At 60.4% G+C, this 23,623-nt stretch overlaps 4 protein-coding genes across 4 annotated transcripts; 2 read left to right on the top strand and 2 right to left on the bottom strand.

Moving 5' to 3' along the window:
* Positions 1–4,438: 4,438 nt before the first annotated feature.
* On the bottom strand, positions 4,439–6,142 carry TRAVEDRAFT_23051 (uncharacterized protein; the record flags this gene model as incomplete). Its single annotated transcript, XM_008043576.1, has 3 exons — positions 4,439–4,470; positions 4,497–4,697; positions 4,759–6,142. The coding sequence occupies 3 exons, from the start codon at positions 6,140–6,142 to the stop codon at positions 4,439–4,441; spliced, it is 1,617 nt and encodes a 538-aa protein (XP_008041767.1).
* An 8,082-nt stretch (positions 6,143–14,224) lies between these two features.
* TRAVEDRAFT_51468 (uncharacterized protein) lies at positions 14,225–14,666 on the top strand (the record flags this gene model as incomplete). Its single annotated transcript, XM_008043885.1, has 2 exons — positions 14,225–14,470; positions 14,520–14,666. The coding sequence occupies 2 exons, from the start codon at positions 14,225–14,227 to the stop codon at positions 14,664–14,666; spliced, it is 393 nt and encodes a 130-aa protein (XP_008042076.1).
* Positions 14,667–20,160: 5,494 nt separating this feature from the next.
* Positions 20,161–21,343, top strand: TRAVEDRAFT_74181 (uncharacterized protein; the record flags this gene model as incomplete). The annotated part of the gene is made up of 2 exons (XM_008044281.1): positions 20,161–20,911; positions 20,967–21,343. 2 exons carry the CDS (start codon positions 20,161–20,163, stop codon positions 21,341–21,343), a joined length of 1,128 nt encoding a protein of 375 aa, XP_008042472.1.
* A 504-nt stretch (positions 21,344–21,847) lies between these two features.
* On the bottom strand, positions 21,848–23,400 carry TRAVEDRAFT_39578 (Zn-dependent exopeptidase; the record flags this gene model as incomplete). The annotated part of the gene is made up of 3 exons (XM_008043679.1): positions 21,848–22,353; positions 22,428–23,256; positions 23,332–23,400. The coding sequence occupies 3 exons, from the start codon at positions 23,398–23,400 to the stop codon at positions 21,848–21,850; spliced, it is 1,404 nt and encodes a 467-aa protein (XP_008041870.1).
* Between the last annotated feature and the right edge of the window lie 223 nt (positions 23,401–23,623).

The following is a 23,623-nucleotide window of genomic DNA, read 5'->3' as shown; positions in this document are numbered from 1 at the left end:
TTGTAGTACCGCGGCTGCTGGTTTCAACCTGGAGCGCACACAGTTCAGCGTGGGGGGTGGAAGCTGTTTGCTCGCCCTATCGATTCAAGAACTCGGAAGATACTCCGCGTTCTCATCCTCTGGCGTTACAGCTTCTTGCTCGGATCTAGAGCAAATCTACACTGCAGCGGATACGTAGCGCAGTCTTACGGCTACTGTGAGCTCTCTTTTTCAATCCGGTTTCGTCTCTTACCATCAACAACCGCCAACGAATCCAGGTCACGGAATCCGACAGTCCGCTTATCGATGAAACGAGTTCGAGAACCCTGAGACCATCGCGATGTGTGGAAGGCGCACCCTCATCGAATTTCCTCAGCATTACGTGTCTGGTCCAGGTACCAGCTCATTCTCCGAGGCGCTTCGTGCTAGAAGATGGACGCAGCGTCTCGAACCAATTCCACAAACTTTCGACGGCCGTCGGGTGCTGTACTCAAACCAATCTCCGAGTCATGATCATCCCAGGTGAGTCCGGCTCGTTGGCGAACGGCTGCCTATGCCGGTCCTTCGCAACGCGTAGAACCGGGTACGTGTGTCTTCTCATACGTATTGACTCCTTCTGCGCTGCTCCTGCCGCCAGTTCGTAGCTTCGGAAGAATCAGGTAGGTGCTTCATTTAGTGTGACGAGGCGTTCGGTGCAGAACATCGCTCAGTCACGATCCCCTCAGGGTTTTCCACACTCCTTCGTGACCGCGTGGACAACACAAGAGCGTACGTACGCGATTTCTTGCCCTCAACATCTCGCCACACGGCGGGCTTTATAGGTATCCCATGACCTAATACATTTCTTCACGTGGAGAACGGCTTGGCTCTGATACAACGCAACCACCCTTCCACTCCTCGGATAATACAGGGCACCCCACGCCCCCACAACGCACGCACGGTTCCCATCAGCGCCATCTCCCACCCGCCCATCGATCCCGTCTTCTCGCAAAGCAGCTCCACAGATAGAGCCTCGAACGACTCCCGTGCCATGCCCTTCTCCCGCGAAGCTCTCCCAGCGAAGCCCCGCGCCCAGCCGCCCAACCCAGGCGCGTGCCGCAGCCGCGCAGCCGCCGGTGCTCCCTGCCGCCATACCTGCCACGAACCCCGGCGCGCGTGCAGACGGACGCTCGCCGCCCGCGCACGGCGTGCTCGCGCGCGCGGCGTTCCCTGCGAATCAGACTGAGAACCCGGGGGGCGATCGACCCGCAGATCCTCGCGCGGAAGCACTCCAGCCGCCTCTCCCGATGCCCCTCCTGCCTCCTGTGCTCGAGTGCAAGTCGCCGTCTGGCCGCGCCGTCTTCAAATGCTCGTGCGAACGATATCCAGCCCGTTGCGTGTCTGCGCTCCCTGTACACCGCCCGATCCCGCTGCCTCGACGCGATGCCCTAGTCGCTGCCTCGATCGCACTGGTTCTGTGCGCTGATCGTCTTGCCGAGGGTGGCCGCATGCAGACAGCGGCAGCGAAGGGGACGCGTACCCACACCCACTATCCCATGCACGCCTAGAATCAATTCAGCCCTCACCGCCTCCCCCTAGATGCCCCCTCGATGCCGGCACGCAGTCCCAGACACACGCAGTCCCCGAGCTCAGGCTGCCAAGAGATCTCCGCGGGAACTCCGCGAAGTGTACACACGCGAGGCTGTTACGGCACACCTCTGCGTTCGGGGTACAGACTGGCACCCTAGTCCACCGCGCAAGCCGTGCGGCGCACCAGGCACGCTCGCCACGGCGTGCATCCCTTCGTTGATCACCGCGGCGGCGCGTTTGATGCCCTAATGCCTAACGGACAGCGTGTGCGCGGACGGAGCCTCTAGTGCCTCCCCGCTATACGTACGAGTCCCGTCTGGCGTGCAAGCAGGGCGTGCTCCTGCTGGCACTTGGCAATTCCCTTACGGGGTTGGCTTGTGTTCACAGACCCGCGCGGTGTTTCCCTGAGGTGCGTGTCCGTCGTGGTACTATTGTCCGTGTGTTCGGAGCCGGGAAGGCGTTTATTGCTCCCGCGTCGTCGAGTTTGCATGCACGGCTACAGTGAACATTCAGCCCCTGACTATTCCTTGTCCTCCGCGCATGCCGCGAACAGGCCTGTCCGCCCTTTCGCGTAGATGGGGCTGAGGGTGGCCACAATCATCAAAAATAGGCATTTGCCACGGCCGATACGCTTGCGGCTACTGGGCGGAGAAGATGCGCAGACGCGCACCTATCGCCTTCGCGAACCTTGGCACGGATCCCTCACGCCCTCATCCAAGCTTCACCGTTCAACTCCCAGAGCTGTCGGTGCCCTGGGTTCTATTGATGCCGTACGTTCACAGGTCATGCTAAGATACCGGATTATTGCCGAGCTCGCGATTTGACTCTGCAAGGTGGCACCTCTGGATCTAATACGAAGGCTACTTTGTTGAAAGCTCTGGATACCGCGATGACAATCCCTTTTCCGTGGTCTGAATGCCGGCTGGACAGAGAATACCGACAGGATATGCGTAGAGTGCTGCCATAGCCTTGTGCCTCCATGTCATGCGAGGAAATAGCGAAGACCGAGGTCCACCTCGATCAACGCTCCATGTCATGGTTCAAATAGTACACTACGGCTTACTCGCAAGTCGTGTAAGATGATTCAATGCAATGAAAGCACTGGTCAGTTGCTATTTGAACGCAACATGGAACATGTTCTTGCGTATCCGAGCGGCTGCGGCTTCGTTGTGAAATATACATAAAATGTCAGCGTTCAGCTCCCAGAGCTGTCGGTGCCCTGGGATCTACTTCCGCCGTACGCTCACAGAATACTTAGCCTTGGATGCCGGATCATCGCCGAGGACGCAGTTTGACTTGGTGCGGGCTCGAGGAACGGGATCTAATTGAGTGTCTACGAATCCGAGCACCGCGAAGATCATTCATTTCTTGTGTAGTAAATGCCAGATTGACAGAGAACATCGGCATCGGTGGGATATGCGTAGAGTGCTGCCATGGTACTTCTAAGCTATGTCCGAGTCAGAAAATGGCGAACTTTGTGTTCGGAGGTGGCAAGTATGGATCTAATAAAGAGGCTACTTTGTTGAAGTTCCCAGCACCGCGATGATCATTTCTCCTTTGTAGTATGAACATGAATGCCGACTTGACAGAGAACATTCGCAGGTGCTGCTATGGCCTTGTGCTTCTAGGCTATGCGAGGAAATAGCAAAGACCGAAGTCCACCTCGATCGACGTTCCATGTCACGGTTCAAATACACTACGGTTTTATCGCAAAACGTGAAAGATAATTGGACGTAATGGAACCACCGAGTAGGCAGCACACGCAGCTATCCATTTCAACCTACGACATATGATGGGTGAGTACTGAGTATCGACTAGAATATATTCGATTTAAATAAGTGTGTACACATCTGGAGGAAATTGAATCCAAAATGACACCTCGTCGATCGCCCTCTTTGCAGCATTGTATTTGTGTCTCATTCTTCGTACAAACGGCGGTTCTCCAAATCGATCGACGGTCAATTTCACGAGGAGGTTATGCACTGCAATCTAGTGGTACGAGACTCCCCAGCGCGAGTGTGGTCTGACAGAACTAGGATTTATATATAGATACAGCAGCACGAAACACCAAGTAGATACATGAAGCGACTCAACACGACGAAGCACGAACCGAAGCGACGAGAACCTCAGCGAAATCTCCTTTCAGTACCACGGGAAAGGGGTCGGACTGGCCGACAACGTAAACTCGGATGACAGGGAAACGTTAAGAGCAGGAGCAGCGGGAAAGTAAGCATACAGAGGGGGGTGCACAGCGATAACACAGCAGGATCGGGGTATGAACCAAGCAAAATAACAGCGAGACCAAGCAAAGCCGACAGACAGTAGGAAACGTAACCAGGATGCGGGATATCTAGGGATGGATGCGTGCGGGGCGAGACCAGAGAACGTAAGACGACAGCGACAATACTAGCACATAGACAAGATACGAGCGAATCGGGGGATAAGGGGATGTATGTAGGTTTGGACGTAGAGCAGCGTAGGTATACGATACGACACCATATGATACGATACAGTACAATGACAAACGGGCGTGCGTGCGATGTCCTAGCACGACGCTCGAAGCAGGAGCACTATCCGACCAGCAACTGAGCAGGCGCTGCGGCGGTCCAAGAAGATATGCAAGAAAGTCCGTGGCGAGCGATAGTCGCGTGGCGTGGGTGGGATCCTGCCGCCCCCACGCGTGCAGAGAGGCATGATCGCCCTCTGGGAATGATCTCCCGGGCAGATCGTCGAGCAGCGGTGCGGTCGTTGAACGGGCGATTCGGGCCGGCGGGGGCGACGATGTAGATCGTCGCGCGGGACGGGGCGTCCGGGTCGGAAAACGAGTCGAGCCAGGAACGCGAGAAAAAAGGGAAAGCGAACGGCGGAGCACACACAACGCATCCTCAGCCTAAACAACGCCCCAATCAGCACCGCTCCGAACTGCGACATAGACGACGGTTGCTCACGGTACCACGACGAGGACGAGCCGGAGGACGCGTACACCTCCGCGTTGTACCTGCCCGAGCTCGATCCGCCGCCGCTGCTACGGGGGTATCCGCTGCTGTCGTACCCGTAATGTGCTTGTTGCTCGGGCTGGTACGTCTTCGCCACGCTGCTCGAGCCGCCATACATTCCGTAGCGGCTCGTCGACTGCGAAACGCGGGACACTGCCAAGACAAACGCCGTGTCAGTCAAAAGCACTTCACACAAATATACTGGAATACGCACGGGATGGCTGTGTGACGGTCTGCTGCCGATGGTACCCGGCCGAAGACTCCACCGTCCCGTCGACGTCCCCGGACTGGTAGCGGAGACTCCAGCCCAGCGACTGCGCGGGGGTCATGATTGGGGCAAACGTCGGACTCGCCGACGTCGCTCCGCTCCCAGAGCCGTTGTCCGCAACGGAACCGTACCCGGAAGACGCGTCCCACGCGTCCCCGCTGTCAACTTGCTGGGGGTAGTCAAGGCTGAGCGCGGGGGACGCCGTCCCCGCCGCCGTGTAGGAATCCGCCCTCGTCCTGCCCGTGCGTGGGCTCCTCATCATACCTTCATTCCCGCCGCCCGTTCTCCTCGGGGACGGGGGCGAGTGGGCCGCCCCGTACCCGACCTGTGCGCGCGCCTTTCCCTGTGTCACGCCGTACCGGTACGCGTCCTCCTCCTGGGGAATAAGCGGCTCGACGAGGTCTGCCTGCCACTCGAACTCGATCGGCTGCTCCCTGAGCGGCCCGACGACGATTCCCCCCGGACCCGGCTGCGTCGCGGCGGAGCGGATGCCGTCGTGCATCGCGAAGCTCTCGAGGCGGAACGAGCACATCATGCTGCGCATTTTCGGCGGGGCGTGCGTCGCGCGGAGGGGCACCTCGGGCATCGAGCTGGGGACGGGGTCGGCGGGCACGGAGACCTCGATGATGAACTCGCCCTCCGGGTCTTCCTCCTTGATCGGGGGCGAGACGGGCGTCGCGGGGACGGAGGACGTCGTCGAGCCGCGGCTGTATGCGTGCTGTTGGGAGGGCGAGTGGGACACCGGGTCGGCAGGGTCTATGGTGTACAGCGCGGCGTTGTCCCAGGAGGCATTTTGGAGACGGGGGGTCGAGGAGGTGGAGTTGGACGCGTTGGTGGTTGCGGCGGCGGCGAGCGACGAGTACGACCGGGCGCCGGACGAGTACGAACTGCCACGGTGGCTAGACGACGAGCCGCGTGCAGTGGCCGCTGCTGACGACGACGACGAGGGTGTGGACGCGTTGGGGTGGTGCGAGGGGGCTGCGCGGGAGACGTTGGAGGAGAAGGAGCGGTGGGAGGCGTAGTCGGGCGGGGCGTTGTAGGCAAAGGACGCGGTTACGGAGGAGTGGCCGGACGAGGCCGGCGGGGCGGCGGCGGAGTGGTAGGCGTTCGCGGAAGCAGAGGAGTACGAGGACGGTGATTGGACGGCGGGTTCGTGCGCGTCCCAAACATAGGCGGCGCCGGAGGAGCCGGTGCCGAGGGTGTACTGGGCGTCGTTGGCGACGGCGTTGAGTGAGGGCTGGGCGTAGGAGAAGAACGGGACGGGGTCGTAGTGGTTGGCATAGCGGGCGTCGGGGACGGCGGCGGCGACGTAGTGGGCGGCAACAGACATGGGGACGGGTGATGGACGGTAAAGTCCGGCAAATTAAGAGGAGGTGGGAGGGACAGCGGGGCTGGATCTGGGCGGGGATGGCTGGGTCCACGGCAGGCCGATATCCTTCTATATGGGCAAAATCAAAGCCGGGCCTTGCCCCGCCCGCGTGACTGTCTTCTCCCCTTCTTCCCAAGATCCACACCGCGACTCTTCCCGCTCGTCTCCCTTTCTCCCTTCATTCCATGTCCTCCCGTCCGCCCCTGGTGGCTCATCATGCCCATATATGGCAGGCTTCTTGAGGGGATCCACACCTTGTTTGGTCGGACCAAAGCTTCCCACTCGCGTGTATACGTACGAGATCCAGCTTCAGATCATCGCCCTCGCGCCCAACCGATCTCGCCTCCCGGCCAGGAACGACGATGCTCCTCGCCACTCCTCCCTCTTCGTCCGTATCGGCGCGAGCCCCCGTCGCGCTGCGCTGCACCCACCTCGACGTTTTCCCTCGCCGACATTCCAACCCAGCGAGCCAGCCCACGGATGTCCGGTCTATAAACACGGGCAGAAACACGTTATCAGCCGCGACACCCAAACTCTCCACACCCTGGGCACGCGGGAGCACTTACACGCGGCGGAGAACGTTGCCACAACGCGCCCCTCTATTTTGTACCTGCGCCTCTTCCAGCAGGCGGCCCGCGCCCTCCCATTACTTACCGATCGCCGGCGGCGAATCTCGTCAAGTGCTGCCGCCGATGCAGCTAAACGCTCCCGGCCCTCCGTAAGGTTCTTCGCCGCGCTTGCCACGCTGCGCCTCTGCGCAGTGCGACCTCCCTAGGCTGGGATATGAGCTCCGCACGCAAATGAACACTGTTCCCCGGCCACTCACCCATAGCCTCCCACCGCCTCCTTTCCGTGTTGAACTGCCCAACACTTGCGTCGGTGGATAGATTTTGACCGTCTGTGGCAGCCCGCGCCTAATGGGGTGGGTACACTGGCGCCCATAGTTGTTACGTAATGTGCGACGCGTGCCGGGTGTGGCGTATTTCCACCGGCGTCTCGCGAGCAATGTCCCGCATTTGGAGCTCTTTTCGTGACTGTGGCAGGGCCGGTGCGTTGCGCCCCTACCGCCAACTACCTCGTGCGTTCACCTTCTCGCACTCCGCCCTGGCAGCTGGCACTTCACGAGGGTCCTCGCAGACCCTCCGCCCCTCTCCAGGCAGAGGCTCGAACGGACAGCGAGCAGCGAAGCCCGAACTCTGCCTCTGCGTTGGCCCGACTCGTCCTCGACAATACTCCGCTGAAGCCCCGTGCTACTGTACGTCTTGGCGACTCGCGCGCGGAATCGTGGCCCCTACAGCTGCTGCTCCTCTTTCACCCCCTCTCTCTGCTCGATTGAACGTCCCAATACACACGGCGCGTTCGCGCTCAGGCCGGACAGCGAATTGCATCGTGCAGGGCCCGTACGTCCGTCCCTACTCCGTTCTGCATCTCGAGCTCCTCGCGCGGCCAGCATCCCTGTCCCTGCCGCGCCATGCAGCTGGAAATCGTAGCCCATCGCGGCCCGTCGTGTCGCGTCGCTTCGCGCGCGAGAAGCGCCGCGCGGTAACGCGTCGCGTCGCAGCAGCGCTTCTCGCGTGACAGATGGAAGCCGGGGTTTCCACGCCCCTCGGATAGGCTCACCTCGCCTCCCAGCTGCCACACTCGATCGCGCGCCCGCGCGCTCGTTTCTCGATGCCGTGCGCGTTGTTGTAGCGGGCGGGCGGGCGCGGGCGGAGGGCCGGCAGGGGTGGGCGCAGAATTGACCGGATCTTGCGGGTTCTGGTTTGCGATCATATACGTTCGACGCCGATGCGATGCACCGCGCCGCGACGCGTGTTCGCGTGTGATGGAGGGGTGTCCGGCGTGTATTTGTGCCTGGACGCCTGGACGCGTTAGCTGGGATGTATGTACATGCGATGCGCTCGTTCGTATGCACAATCGGCCCGCTGGGCCTGTCGCTGACCGATCTGTGTGTGCGGGCGAGTGATTCGTAGCATGCTGCTCTAAAGGGAAGGTGGTACGAGCGCGAGCGCGCGAGATACATTTCTTCCCCACAAGAACAAGGCGTACTCGCCCGTCGGGTGACTTACAGTGACGGCGCGCGTGCGCGCTGTTGCCCCACGTTGCAGCACGTGCGCGCCCCTTCATCGCAGGAAATTTTGAGGGACCCGGCGGCGACATCGGCTATCGAGCACTATTCGGTGCACGAAATTCGCCAACCTGAGGTTCCTAGTTCGGATGACTTCATCGGCATCCTGATACATCGACGGCCCAGGCCCACCCCCTGCCCGCCGCGAGGGGGTGATGCAACCGTCGCAACGCACTGAGAGGCCGTGCGATCGATATGACCCTGCTCCGCGATGAATGATGCCAATATGCAATATTCGCAGGGCGAGGAAGGGCGCAGACAGGGCCCGCGACGGGCACGCCGTAATAATACGCGGGAGAAGGGCGAAGGGAGAAGAAGACGTCGCTGGGGCAATTCGCCGTGCCGTTTACGGATGTGGGAATCTGTTCAATCCGACAACGCAGAACTCTATGTCCGCCGGCGAACCGTAAACCATAAATCGCCCGCAGGCTGGGGGCTCGCCGGAACACCTGGAAGGGGGGTAGCGTGCAGCGTCCCCGGGCTCCCTGCACGGCAGTCAATGATCCTGGGGCCGAGTCCGCGCAGGGGCGGGGGCGGGGGCAGCACGCTACCTCGGACGCGAGAACACGACTCGTGCACCGGTCCCTACACGACTACACGATAGACTCAGATCGGCCACACGCACAATCCCCGCCAGACTTCTCCCGCCCCTTCTTCCCCAAAACGGCGGCGTTCCGTATGGCCGTCCGAGTCCGCCCCTCTTCACGAACCGGGCGCGTCGGACAGCACTGGCACATAGTACGTACCGCAGCAGCCGCCTATGCCGTGTTCACTAGTTCGTGCGTACGTGTATCCCCATGTCACCCCAGTACTTTGTGTACTACGCAACCAAGCACGCCCGCCGCCGCCAACCTGGCGGGCCGCCGTGCCCAATTCCGAATTTCTCGGGCACGGCGTCCGTCGTCCCTCCCAGCCCGAAGGTTAACTCGAGTCACCCCAACCCACCCTACCGCAGGCGCGAGGGCGGCCATCACACGTCCACCACATCATGTATCAGCGGTAGCGCTACGCTACGCCCTTAGCTCCAGGTGTGTCCAGCGGCCAGGCGGGAAGGCGGGAAGGCGAGGGTTGTGCGGCGCTTCGTGCTTCGCGAAGCGCGGAGGGCGGCAGGGCTGGGGGACGCATCACGCCTCCCGTGCGTTGCGCTGGTGGTTCTTCGCCGATGCGAGCCTGGAGGGCGGGGGCGGTGGATCGGCCGGGTGGAGAGCGTGAGGTGAGTCTGCACGCCTATCTTCCGGGCCCGAGGGCAGGTTCGTGGCCAGGCGCGTTCCATCGTCCATCTTCCAGCTTCCGGCGCTCGGAAGGTGGGTGGAGCGGGGTGGGTGTTAGGTGCGCAGTTGGTGGTTTGTTCTAGCCGTGGAAGGACGCTGCACCACATGGCTCGTGTGGATGAGAACGCGGAGGTGAGTGCGGGCTCTGACCGCAGCCTGGTGGCGACGGGACGCTAACGTGATCTGTCAACGCGTTGCGCGCCACCTGTTGTTCCAGGGCTCTCGAGGGGGCGCACCCGCTTATGGTGGGCGTGCTATTGGCGGCATCCCTAACACCGCTTGTGTGCGGGTTCTCAAGGCCGACACCATTGAGTCAAAGAACTCAGCCACAACCTATGGCATCGATATCAACTCGACAATGAACCACATCACTCAGGTTCTTCTCCGAGTCCCAGGGACACGGAGTCAATATTGCACACCGCAGCGATCTCCAGCCTCGCCCCAGCACCTATGCATCATATAACCACCCAGCATCCATCCGATCTATACACGCCCTCGATGCCACCACCGGCCGACCGCCCCCGACCAGCGCACCCATCGAAAAGAAGCCCGTAGACACGCACATCAAGCTCTCGGCTGCAGCAGAACACAGAACACACCGCGCGGACCTCGAACCCATACCGCGAAGCATCATGCGTCCACACCCGCCCTCCACCTGCATTCACTTCATTCAGTCCATTCAGCTCCGCCCACAGAAGGCCCTCCTACGCCCGGACGCCACATTGTCAGCAACGCATCGTAGCCCGTGTTCGCGCCGCGTGTGTGCGCCCGGGATACCCGAGCACCAGGCGCCGAATCCGAATCCGATCCGGGGCGTGCAGTGCGTACGTGCTGCAGGTCCGCCGAGGCCGATATTATCCGCCCGCTCGCCTCACTTGCTCTCTCGCTTCCGGTGTATCCGCGTCGAGGTGACGAAAGATGTGCCCCCTGGGGCTTCTGTTGGTCCTCGGGCTCGTACACGCTGCCCCCGCACTCCGACGCGCATTTTGCGCGGGTCAGCTGGTAGGTTCGGAGACTGAAACTGGAGATACGCGTCTGTGGATCGGCTGGGGAAGGATAGGCATGTATATGGTATGGACCGCCTTTATCCCAGAACCCGCTGGATAGGCGGAGTTGGACAAGCACGAATCGATGGCGGACGCGTTCCGCATTCAGCGCAGTGCATCTAGGGCGGCAGGAAGCTCCGCCATCGAGACGACGGTGCAAGTTCGCTATCAATTCATGCACCCTGGTGGACTGGGACTAGTCGGAGCTGCGAACAGCGCCAGCAGGGGGGTGGCGGCCCCAAGGCACGATCTCGCCGAGGTATGCTTCGCCCCGCTGCTTCCATTGCGCGAGACGAGTCGGCGCTGACCGCAGCGATCCGGTGCAGCGAGGCTTACGCCGCGCGCCGGGGCTATCGCGCGTGCGCGTCGCACAAGCTCCTTGCTCGCGCCCCCGGGTCGCTCGAGATCCCTCCGAGTCGGCTCGGCTCGCTTCAAGTTTCCCTCCGTATCAGAATCAGCCTCGTACGTGACGGCGACGGCGTTCCTGTGTCCGACGCGGATGGGGATGGGATATGGGCGGCATGCAGAGCATTACCGTGACCGTCGGCGGTGGACTGGCACTGGCCTGACGCTGTAGGCTGTCGAGACTCTGGCGGGGCGGCGCTGGCTGACACCGTGCCACGCTGTCGTGTCCCGGGGATACTTCTGCGGCGGCGCGTTTATCAGCGAAGGATCATGCTCAAGCTCAGGTTCGTCTTCAGTCTCTGTCGCAACTCTGTATGGCTGCGCTTACGGTGCACGCGTGGGCCTCCCGAACCCATCGTACTCTCATATTAGATAACGGAAACCATCGCCTCGCCCCAAGCTGGCTGAATCGGGCGCCAGACCCTGGCCGCTTCTGCTCCCGCCCAGGACACCTTCGAATGAGCCGCGAAGCACGAGCCTCGTGTATGCCACCGTCACGGTGCAGGTCACCCCCGATCCGAGCACCCAGGAGACACGCCTTTGTCCAGGGACAACGCTAGACCCTGTCGAGCATCGACCATATGACACCCTCCGAGGGCAATGGACCTCCACCCGCCGGCCTCCTACCCCATATTCCCGCCACTGATCTACTGAGGGTAGGGCGTTGTAGATTGCGACACGCACCAACTTGTCGGGCGGGCGGGACGTGGCGGCAACCGAGTAGGGAGGGAGAACGGAGGCGACAGCGGCGTGCGCCGGGGGCAGCAGTGACGTCCCGCTTACGCGCCCTCGTCGCGAAGCGGAATCGCACCGGGCAGGGCGGGCGGGCGGGCGGGCGGGCGGGCGGGCGGCTCGGCGGCGGTCGCCCGCCAGCCTGTCGTTATTCCGCCGTTGGGAGACTCTTTGGGGTTAATAAATGGAAGCGCAGCGGCCGCTGCCAGCTGTGATCTGGCCGTGAACTTTCGCGGGGTGGTCCGCGCCCGGTCCGTGGCCGAGTCCCCTTGCTGTGGTGGTGGTACAGCGCCGGGCGAATGTGTGCTAGCCTACGTCAGACTGCACCCCCTGGCTTCCCGTTGAACATAGACCAACGATCGCGATGACATAGCGTGTGCATGTGCCGCCGCCTCGTCATATACTGCGCCCGCGTACAGGGTCCTAAACCCAGCGGCCGCGCTGGAATCTCGTACCACTCCGTTTTCGGCTTTCCGGGCACGCCCTCGCCCCCCGTCCAAACGGGAAACCCGACATCCTCGTCTGGCGACACGCGTGCCGTCCGCTCCCGTAAGCCCCCACGAAAATCGCGTCTCCCTAAACCTAACTCTGATCGATGTCTGCTGTCTTTGCATGCCTCGCGCCCAGTCCCGCCCCACGCCTGCCACTCCCTTCTGCCAACCAAGCTCGCGACGTTCGCTGCAAGAGTCTCGCTTACCTGAGGCATATTACCCGGATGGCCTCGATGGTAACGAAACGTCGAACGTGCACGGGGCGAGCCTAAGTCCGCAGATACCACAACTTGGAAGAGGTCTACCCGCACTGGGAGACGTAGGTACGCGAACCAGGAGGCTTGAAGTTGGAGATCGAGCCTGATGGACGGTTCATCTGTGCGATGGATTGGATGCCGCTGTCGCGCGCGGCCACGCTTCGCGGATGCGGCGACGCTGATCGGTTGCGCTCGTGCGTGGAGGTGGCCTGCAGTCTGCGCCCGCCGGGGATGCCGGTGGTCTATCGGCTTGTTCTGCACATTCCGCAAGTGTTCTAGGGCTGCACCGGAGAGCCGTAGATCCCCTTTTGGGTGGTCTGTCGGTCTCCAAACGGTCAGCGAAGTCTGCTATCTGGCAAACAGTCTGCGCGGGCGTTGATATCAATATCGACCAACGACAACAGCGCGATTCTGCGTCATCCTATCGCTACGGCAGCATTCCACGCCGTCACTCAACGTCGAGCCACCCACCCTAGTACACGCCTTCCACGTAATAGTGACAATCCAAGATAGAGTCGAGGAGCCGAAGCAGAGGAAGGCTACGAACGTCGTGCAACAGGGCACGTACCATTAGAACAAAAGAACCACGCGCGCCGTGTGCTGATGACGTTTCTTCTTCTGCCAGCCTTGTCAGCCTCACGGTATGAGTGTATGAATGGGCTCGCTTCCTGATTATCGCCGCGCACTCTGAGGGCGGTTCTAGAAGTCCCTGGCTACCCGTGAACGTTTGAACCTTGGGGCTGCGTAGCCTGCTGGCAGGCCCTAATGTGGGTGCACGCCCCCCACGTACTTGCGCCGGGGGGAACACGGACGGGTTCGTTCGATACATTTGCTGCTGCAGCATAGGTGAGATCCTCGCAGTACTCATACGGATCATGCGCGTACTCATTGCTCAATGCAGTAATCCCACCACCGGTAATATCTCGTTCAAACCTGCCGCCGGCCCACGATGGTGTCTTCTCCGCGTTCTTGAAGGCGAACCCTCCCGCTTACACTACAAGGGCCGGCGTTTATCCCGGCGTACGCTTGACGCATGCGGCATGTGGATCTACCAAGTCCGGCGTGCCTTTCCGGCAGATACTCATTTACCCGAGATTCGAATTGACCCGTTTGACAGATTGGCGCGGATGACACGCACACTGCATCCGTCACCGCCGCTGCGAGGCTCCCCGACGTTGTTCAGCATTCAACGTTCGACGCTAAATTTAATATCGCGCGTGCGCGTGCGTACGTTGCGCGGCGACGCGCTGCAAATGAACAGCGGCTCATAAAATAGGACTTAGAGGGGTCGTCGAGACGCACGGTGTTCGGAACGTGAGTCCTAGCGAAATTAAGACCGTGGCCCGGCTGAATAAACTCTACATTGAACCTAGCCTTTTTTCAGCCTCTCGATTCTCGCGTCACGCCACAAGTACTGAGGCATGCATGTACTTACTGGCGAGTGGTTATTGGTGCGCACAAACGATATGCCGACGAGACCCACCGTCGTGCCACCGCACAGACCATCGATCCTTCTCGCACCTCAGGACCCTGCCAACTCAAGAAAGAGAGAGGACTTCCCAACAAAGGCGATAGTCACCGGAGTGCCCAAAAGCCCTTCTCCGGCCATGTCAGCCGTGCACATCCTTCCCAGGTGTGTCTCTGCGAGCTCCGTGCGCCGTCGGAGGAGCCACCGGCAGGCACGGGGTCGTCTCGCCCGAGCTATGACCCGGCATGGATGCACACCTGAGGCGGGTCTCTGGAGGATCCGCATCCTGCGTGGTGGATCTGAACGCTGCTCTTGCCCTGTGTATACGGAAGTCTGGAGCTCGTCAGCGGTCGGGGCACGTCGGGGTTGCCGCAGTGACGATCCCCCGCATCTTCGACAGGGGAGGCCAATCTGCGCCGACCTCCAGGGTCGGGTCGCCTCCAAACCTTCCCGCCGCCGCCTCCACGACGTTCGGGCAGGCGTCGACAGCGGTGAGTGCGATTTCCTGTGCTGGACGCAGACGTGCTGATCTTTTCCGAGGTGCGGCTGCTCAATCACCTCGGCCACACCGGTCAAGCTGCCAGTGCCTTCGTCTCTGGCAAACTATCTGCCGGCCATCCAGCGGTGTCTCAACCCGCTCGTCGGCGGGAGCGTTACACGTCGACCGTGGCGGACCCCTCCCGTTAGGGCGCCCCATCTTCTCTGCGTGTAGAAACGTGCAGGACTCATCCGCGCACCTCCCCTGGCTTCCTGCAATCCCACGTCACTCCTCCGCGGATCACCGCTCTCCGCAAGCGCATCTCTGCAGCTGCCTATCGTGTCCACCCTGTAGGCTCCCGGTACCTCGACCCGGGCCTTCCGCCCGGCTTTGTCCATGCCCATAGCATTCCTGGCGTCGAGCCCCCAATCTGCAACCCCGGAAGATGGCTCCATCCCGCCACGCACGAGGAGGCCTGTACAAGCATTGGCACGCCGACACCTGATGCACTTGATGGATCGTCGCTGCCCCGGGCCCCCCCTGCCCCATGCCGCGACTCGGAGCCCTTTTCCCGGCGGCGCCGGCGCTGCGAAGGCTCGCGCGACGCGTTCCATGTCAGACCAGCCACGCTTCGATGAACAGGTTCAGTCCCCGAACTCCGCAGGCGCGATCCCGCCCCCGACGCGGTTAACAACTCGTCACGCTCGCAGCGCATGACGGCGCGGGCGCGGTGCAGGCACATCACCGCGCCCACGTTCTGCGCCTCCCGCGGGCGGGCTATCCGTCCGAGTCGATCGGGCACCGGTCGTGCTCCTGCGCGAGCTGGGCCGCGGATATGGCGGTACGGACCTCCAGCCTCCGGGTTCCTCGAAGGTGAGTCCAAGCCACTACTCGTCCTCGACCTCTTCCGATCCGCGAAGCATGTCCTCGTTCTCAAGTCTTGTCCCGCAACCGGACGACAACATAACCATGATGTTCCTCATGATGATGTACACGATATCGATGTTCCGATGCTAAAATACACTTCACTCAGCGTGGAGGGTACGGGCGGCGGACCGATAAGTGACCGACATCGCGGCGCGGTACGTTGCGTGCAGGACGCGCTGCTGTCACTGCGCCGCACCGTCTTCCAAGTAGCGCGCGGTATCCAGTGTCAGGCTGCGCCACGCTGGGAAGGATGGCGGGGCGCAAGTATACCCCGGGCGCGGATGGATCCCAGCGTTGCGCTGAAGGTGGCAGGAGGCTGCGTCGGGACGTGATTTCGTCCGTGATAGGAGCATGTTGTATGGCCCAATGAAAATATTTTTATTGAGCTGTGCCCAGTGCTTCTTAGCCGCGCTTTGTGAGTGAACTCTCGAAATTCACGTACGCCCAGAAAGTTGGCGAGGTAGATATCTTCTGTCCAAACGCTGTCCACTGGCTGTCTACACATGGTTGGAACCCAGACGATCGCCTTAGCTGAGCAGCTGAGCCCGACTGGCGCGTAGTGTACGTCCTCGAGGCTGACATCTGCCACCACGCTTCGCCTTTCCCAGCTAATCAGAAATCAAGCGAATGTAGCTGTGTACGTTTTACCACAAGTATTGAGGCGGACACATTCTGGCCCAGGAGGTTGGCGAAGTGGATATCTTCTGTCCAACGCTGTCCTGCTGTCTACACATGGTTGAATCCCAGACGGCATCTCTCGAGCCTCGATTGCCTTGGCTGAACAGCTGAGCCCGGACAGCGCGTGGTGTCCTCGCGGATGAATCGATGACATCTGCCACACGCTTCGCCTTCTACAGCAACTCAACAGTACGAAGCTATCAAGCGATTGGAACCGCGTACCCCTACGCGTCCCGACATCGTGCCGGAAGCTGGGGCTTGAGGAGCACGGTTGACGTCTGCCACCACGCTTCGCCTTCAAGTAGCGCGGCGAATCAACGAACCAGCGAATGCAATGCGAAGGCAACAAGCCATTGTGATTGTGTAGTACCGGTACCGGGCCCACGCGTCCCGACATCGTGCCGGAAGCTGCGCCACGCCTGGACCCCACCTGCGTCGGAGTATGTACGGCACGCGTTCGCGCCTCTTGCATGGATGTGTGGACGCGAAGAATAATTGCGGGCGCTCTACGCCCCTCGAGCTCGTAAGCGTGCGGTGGCGGGCGGGCGCGATACGTGGCTTCGCTGTCCATTTCTCGGTGCAGTGGCACAAGGTTCGAGGCCCGCTGCGTCCTGGCGCGTCTGTTCACATGCGACGATGCTACAGTTACGTAGAAGGCGCGAAGGACTCCACCTCGATGCGAACGTCCGCGAGAACCGCGTTCGCGTTGGGGGGCGGACTTCAAACTTGTTATGCGTGGCGTTGGAAGAGATGGCGGACTCCGAACTTGTCGTGCATCGAGCTTCGCGGGTGGCGGGTGGCGGAGGGGTGAGGTGAATTGGGGGCGTGTGGGGGAGGAGGCGCCTCGATCCTGGGTGGCGGCGGGGCGTGCACCGATGTGATGCGTTCGGAGTTCGTACTGGACTGAAGAGGGTAGGATCGGGTTCTGCGACGAGAGTTGGAACCGCGCCGGACCGTGGGCAGGATCGTACGTAGGACACGTAGCGATAACGGACGGATCGTGTTGATCACGTCGACGTCGTGCCGTACAGGGGTTCGACATCGTGTCTAGGGGTATGCGCGGCAGATGTTGGGGTGATTGGCGAGATGGGTGCGCGGCCTAGTGGGCGGTAACTTTGTTGGGCTGCAGCTCAAGCTCAAGCCAGAACCTAATAATGATGAGTGTATCGTCATGGCGTGCGTCAGATGGTCGCTGATGCTCACATGTATTATGAAGCCACATGAAGGCGGGGCCATGATGCACCATACGGTGCATCGTTCCTCCCGAACTCCGCAGCTAGGCGTAGCGATAGATGACGGTGCTACGTCTTTGAAGCTTCAGAGGGCTGATTTAGCCGATGTTTTCTCTCGTAAATTGAACATACGCGTCTGTAGTATCTTTTCCAATCGGGATGATAGGCGACAAAGAGGACAACGCAATTCACGTTCAAGCGTTCAAGCTTAGGCGATGTGAAACACCAGCGCCACATGAGTAGCTGCCATAATCGAGAGCCGTCGGGCTGTGGGCAGGATGTTGAGACACATAACGTTAACGGACGGATCGTGTTGATCAGGTCGATGTCGTACCGTGCAAGGAGACAACATCGGGTCTAGGAGTACGCGCGGCAGATGTTGATATGATTGGTGAGGTGGGCGGCCTAGTGGGCGGTAACTCTGTTGTGCTGGAGCCCGAGCTAAACCCTATGATGACTGGAAGTTTGAGTCCACATGGCGTGCGTCAGGCAGTTGCGGTGACTCACTGACGTGTTCGTACCTACGAAGCGCGTTGAAACGTTGAGGGCGGGCTTGGTTGTGATGGATTGTTCATCCTCGACCTTTCAGGCTCGCGGTTCCGTGATGGACAACGGTACTACGCCCGTGGCGCCTCGTAGAGCTCGGATCTCCGGTAAACCGTAACGTCCTCCTCGGAGGTTGGACGTCCGCGTCCGTTGGATCTAGATACCCAACCAGAACACAGCAACTATCAGGTTCACGCGTTAGAAGATACCGGTGCCATAGCCGCCCTGTTGGAAGATCGTAGGGCTGTGGACAGAATCCTAAGACACATACCGGTAACGGACGGATCGGGTCGATCACGTCAATGTCGCACCGTACAGGGAGATAGCACCGTGTCTAGGATTATACCCGGCAGATGTTACGGTGGTTTGAAGGATGGGTGTTGGATGGGTGTAAAGCCTACTGAGCGGTAACTTTGTTGCATTGCAGCTCGAGCTAAACCTGATGGTGAGTACATGTCTGAATCGTCATGACGTGCGCCAGATAGTCGCTCATACTCACTGGCATGTGTTCGTGCCTAGGAAGCTCGTTGAAGGCGGGCTCGATTATGATTCGACCTTTCAGGCTCTCGATTCCGTGATCAACAACGGTACTACATCCTTGGCGCTTCAGAGGGCTCAAATTTCCGGTGATAGGTTGATCGTCTTACTTCGAGAGAGAATGTCTACGTCTATAAGATCTTTATATCCGGGTGATAAGCGACCAAGAGCATAGCGCACCTCATGTTCAAACATCCAGACGGTACAGAACGCCCGTACCACAAGGCTGCATTTGAAAATTTATATGGTTGAGCTTGTTTAAACCTGAGTGGAATTTTGCATTGAGTCAGTACGAGTCGTCTCATCGAAGGCTACGGGACGCTGGGGTGCAGCACGACGTACGTTGACGTCGTCTTCGAAGAGATGACGATGGTTTCTGAGGATTCAAATCTGTCAGACGAGCTTGTAAGCATGCACTCGAAGCAAATATGGGTCATATACAGTATGACACTGACCGAAAAACTCTAAGCTACTCAACGAACGCTGCCCAAAGCCTTGATTTGTGCCTGGTCAGTGCCGGTGGTCAGTACGCACGGCGCTGATTTGAATCTGATCTGAAAACGGTAAATGAGTGTTATGCATGGCGTGTAGCATCTATCATCTAACAGCAACTTGGACTACCTTCGCCAATACACTGTATATCATAAGCCAACCGGTCTTGAAGCTTGAAGCTTGAGGCTGCTTGAGGACGGTAGCCGGAATGTTGACGGGACTCATCGGGTATATCTCCTCTTTGGGACGCCGGCAGACACCGAACGGTCCGCAAGCTGCCGAACGGCACCGCTACCGCAAAAAATTGACTCCTCTGCTTCCTGGCTTCGACTCTCATTCGGGATTCAGGCTCTCTAGATTGTATCCGCTCAGACTATGGTATCCTCCTCTTGGCCTGTATGAACCTGTGCGAGCTACCGAATGTGTCTGGACTGCTTCACCTGTGCGGGGATGTATCGGGCCTCTGTCCACGGTTATATCTTGGCCGTTAGTCTTGGAGTTTGCACCTGTACTTGTGGTCCTTCGGATATACGAATAATGACTTGAGCGTTCCATGTTTACCCTGGATCCTGCTTGCTGTGACATGTGCGATGATATGTTGCCGTCCAGGAATCTCTATGGCTCGCTCGTCGTTGGTGGGGACATCTGTCGCCGTCATTTGATGCGGACAACGGCGGGGCGAATATCCTACCTCGACTCCTCCACAAGGGCCCGCGGTGTTCACAGCACGGTGTTCACTGGAATAGGACAAGCCTGCGGTCCATTACACCGTCCAAGGGCAGTATAGGGCATGAAGTTAAGTCTCTCATCTTCTGATCATCCCCCACCCGTTTCCCTCAAGACAGCGGGCCTCCGATGTCGGAGAGATGCCCAACAGCTGCCGTAGCATTGGACTCGTGCTCGAGCAGAAGCGGCTGCTCCTCCAGTCATCGTCGCTTCTGAGCCACAAACACGCTTAAGACGTCAGCCCATGTTCTTTACCGTCTTCCATGCACTGTGAGTAATACATGAAGTCTCTCATACTCCCCTTGAAATTACCGGCCGTTCTCATGTCCGATGTCTCCTGATCGCAGATAAGCAATTCTGACGGGAGAGACTTTGGGACAGTGCCATCGGTGTGCGTGTCACCTAAATCCTATTATCGCCTGACGAGAAACACCGCCTCACTTCGGCCGCTGGAAGCCTGGCACAGGTTCACGCGCGTCCCCTGCCCTGCCGTCCTACCTTCATGCCACCGTCCCTGACTCGTCAGCGTTTATCGCCCTATCGTCTACACAGCCCATACTCAGGGATGCCAGCTTCCTTGCCCCAAGAGGCCATCGTCCGAATATTGGATTCTCTCTTTCAAGATCGACAAACCCTCTGTAACTGCGCCCTCGTATGCCGACAGTGGCGTTCCCCGTGCCGCTACAACCTCTTCTATCGTCTCGCAATCTCTCACCGCGCAAGCTTCGAGCTGCTCGTACGCATCCGGGACGAGCCCCACATCGCTCGCGCCTTCGAGAACGTACGATCACTTCAGCTATGGGACGACAAAGACGAACCATGGATCCACCTCTTTACCCATATGTTCTACCGCCGTCTACCGCAGATGCACTTCCTCACTTTCGGCGATTTCATCTGGGACATCCTTCCTCTCGATCCGAGCTTTGGCGCCACCGGTAACCGTTTCCCTGCCGTCACCACCCTCAAACTCGCCAATGGCAGATTCCACAGCTTCGGCGATTTCAGGAGACTCGTATGTTCGTTCACACAACTCATTCACTTGTACGTGGAAAACGTGGAGTGGCGTGCGATGACATCCGCTCATGGCGCCACATCCGTGGACTCTGGTCTCCAATTGCTCTGGTTCAAGTCACATTCCAAAAGTGCCATCTCCGCGCTGGCAGACTGGCTTGTGGGATCCCCTTCGACCGAGTCCCTCAAAGACATCCAGATTTGGGAGCAGTATAGTGACGACCTCCCGGAGGTACAGCGGCTCACAAAAGCCGTGGGACCGAAGTTGGAGCATTTTCAGGTGTCTCTGCAGTTCTGGACTCGAGGTGCGTCTGCAGACCGATTTTTACCTGCGGCGCAGCTCATTTTGTGCTTCCTTAGATAAACGTCTCGATCTATTTGCAAACACTTCTCTCAAAACACTCCATGTCAGGGATATCGACTCTTCCTCCTGTCAACATCTCCCCTTTCTGCTGGAACATCTCTCTCCTGGATCGCTGCAGGACCTCTCCCTGTACCTGCACATACCCTCGCTGGACGATCTTGGCGTCCTGCGGGGTCTCTGGGGGGACGTCGCGGACGTCCTCGCGCGCGACGCCTTCGCTCTGCTCCCCATGGTGACGATATGGCTGGTCCAGGTTCCGCCTGCTGCTGCTATATCGACTGCGGACCTGACAGGGGAGCTTAAAAGCTGGACGCCGCTCGATCCGGAACGGACCTACTTGCGCGTCTTCCCGCTGCTGGCTTTCGACGGATGAACAGGTCAGGTCTGGGTGCTGCTGCGGGCTCGCGAGCTGGTATGCGGACTTGGCTGGCGCTCGGGGAGACAAGGTTCTTACTCTCGTTGCTGGCGCTTCCTGCAGGTGTTCCGGGCGGCTCACGGTTGGGTTCGGCGGCGTGGTGCCTCTTCGTCTGGCGTGGTCGTGGTCCGCTGTGGGTCCTTGTATGTCTGTCTCTGCGACCGCATTGGCATCATTGGCATGGAAACCGGAGAAGGTTGTGGTCTGATGTTTTCCAGGGCGCGTCATCTATCATCCAGCGCTGAGGCTAACCCATTCTTGTACCCAGGGCAGAATACGTGGCGGACATTGACCCAGGCTCACACATAGGTAAGCACCATTGTCTCATTGCGATCCGGGTATGTGGTCTGATCCGCTCCGCCAGTTATAGACGTTTCTCTGTACTCGCAATTGTTTTGTTTTTCACCAACCATACATTATTTTTCAGACTACCACCATGCCCTGCGGGCGCAAAGCCCTCCACTAAGGGAATGGGAACGCCGCCGGGCTGCGGTACCCGTTTGTGCCCACCGCGCGCACGCCGAACACGACGTTGTCCTTCGACTGCAGCACCGTCACGCGGTCCACCAGCCCCACCGGAATCACGTTCGTCCAGAACGGCGCGATCGTCGGCCGCCACAGCACCTCGTACCCCGCAAGCCCCTCGTCCGCCCCCAGCGTCCACAGCAGCGTGCTGTTGTTCGTGAGCACGGACGTGTCGATCGTGACGTTAGTCGGCGTGCCGGGCGCCTTCGCGAGCGACCACAGCGCGGCGCCGTTCACCTTCGCGACGCGCGCGATGAAGTCGAAGTCGCAGAACTCGATGAGGTCCCCGAACTGCTTCCCCGTCGAGTCCACGCGCACGTCCTGGTGCTGGTGCGCGAAGTCCTCGTGTGGCTCCGTGAAGCGTGCGGCGGGGAAGCCACGCTCGAGGAACGGCTCGTGGTCGCCCCCGCGCAGGAAGCGGTCCAGCCGGTACACGACACGCACTACATTGGGACGCATGGTTAGTTGTATGGGTGGGTGTGGGGGCGCGGACAGGCGGGAGAAGGCCAGGACGCACCTTTCATTCCCGTCGCATCGTTGGTCGCGACCTCGTCAACGAAGCGCGCGAGCTCACGTGGCGGACTGTCGTTCTCGCCGCCAATCGACTCGCGCGTCGCCGTGCGGGCGGCGCTCTCCGTCGTCGGCATGCCCTGCGCGAAGAGGCGGATGCTGAGTGGGTCCGCGTCGCTGCCGTCGCCCTTCGGGCTGCCCACGATGTCGTTCGTGAACATCCCCTGCACGTCCGCTCCCGCGTCGTCGAGTATCTGCGCGAGGTGGTCCGCCCCAAACAAGCCTTGTTCCTCGCCCGCGACCGCCGCGAGGATGATCGTTGCAGCTGGGGGCGGGCGCTGCACCATCGCGCGCAGGAGCTCGAGGACGACGGCGACGCCCGACGCGTCGTCGTCCGCCCCGGGGGCGTCGTCCGTAAAGTTCATGATGTCGGTCACACGCGAGTCGTAGTGGCCGGTGATCACGTACACCCTGTTCGGGTCGGACGCGCCCTGGATAGTCGCGACGACGTCGCTGATGTTTGTCGGGGTCGGGATGCGGCTCACGGGCTGCTGGATATAGCTGGGGGTCGTGATCGTCACGTTCGTGCCCGGGCGCGCGCCCTTCGCGATGGACCGCATCTCCGCTGCGAGCCAGTCGCGCGCCGCGCCGATCCCGCGCACGGGGTCCGTCTGGCTCGAGAGCGTGTGGCGCGTGCCGAAGGAGACGAGCTTGGTGATGATCGTGTTTATGCGCGCGGGGTCGATCTGCGCGAGGATTCCGCGCAGCTCGGCCGTGGGGGCCTGCGGGACGAGCGCCTTGCCCGGGCCCTTGGGCCAGATGTCGGTGGGTGCGCACTGCCGCCTGAGGAGCGCGTTATCGTGCGCCGCCGCCGAGGTGGGTGGTGGGGCCGCAGAAGCTGCCTGAAGGACGGCTGTGAGTGCGAGAACGAGAAGCCCGCGCGAGGCGGTGTGGGTGAGGTGGAGCATGCGAGAGAACATGGCTGCAGCACGCCGTTCGCCTGGGCTTCCTCGCCGCGCCGTGCTTATATGGTCCGCGCGTTATTGCGAGTGCTCAGCTCCCGCTCGCACTTTTCTCAGAGTGCGGTGTTGCGGCGGATCAGAAGGCGTCGCGGACGCGCCATATGATCCCTGCTCGCGTTGCAGGGGTAGCGAGCATATGGTCTCTGGCATGATACGGCATCGTGCACGGCGAAAAGTGTGC

The sequence above is a fragment of the Trametes versicolor genome (genome assembly GCF_000271585.1).
Source record: "Trametes versicolor FP-101664 SS1 unplaced genomic scaffold TRAVEscaffold_10, whole genome shotgun sequence".
Taxonomy (NCBI): domain Eukaryota; kingdom Fungi; phylum Basidiomycota; class Agaricomycetes; order Polyporales; family Polyporaceae; genus Trametes; species Trametes versicolor.
Note: the sequence above shows the minus strand (reverse complement) of the source record. Positions and strands in the feature narration are given on the sequence as shown.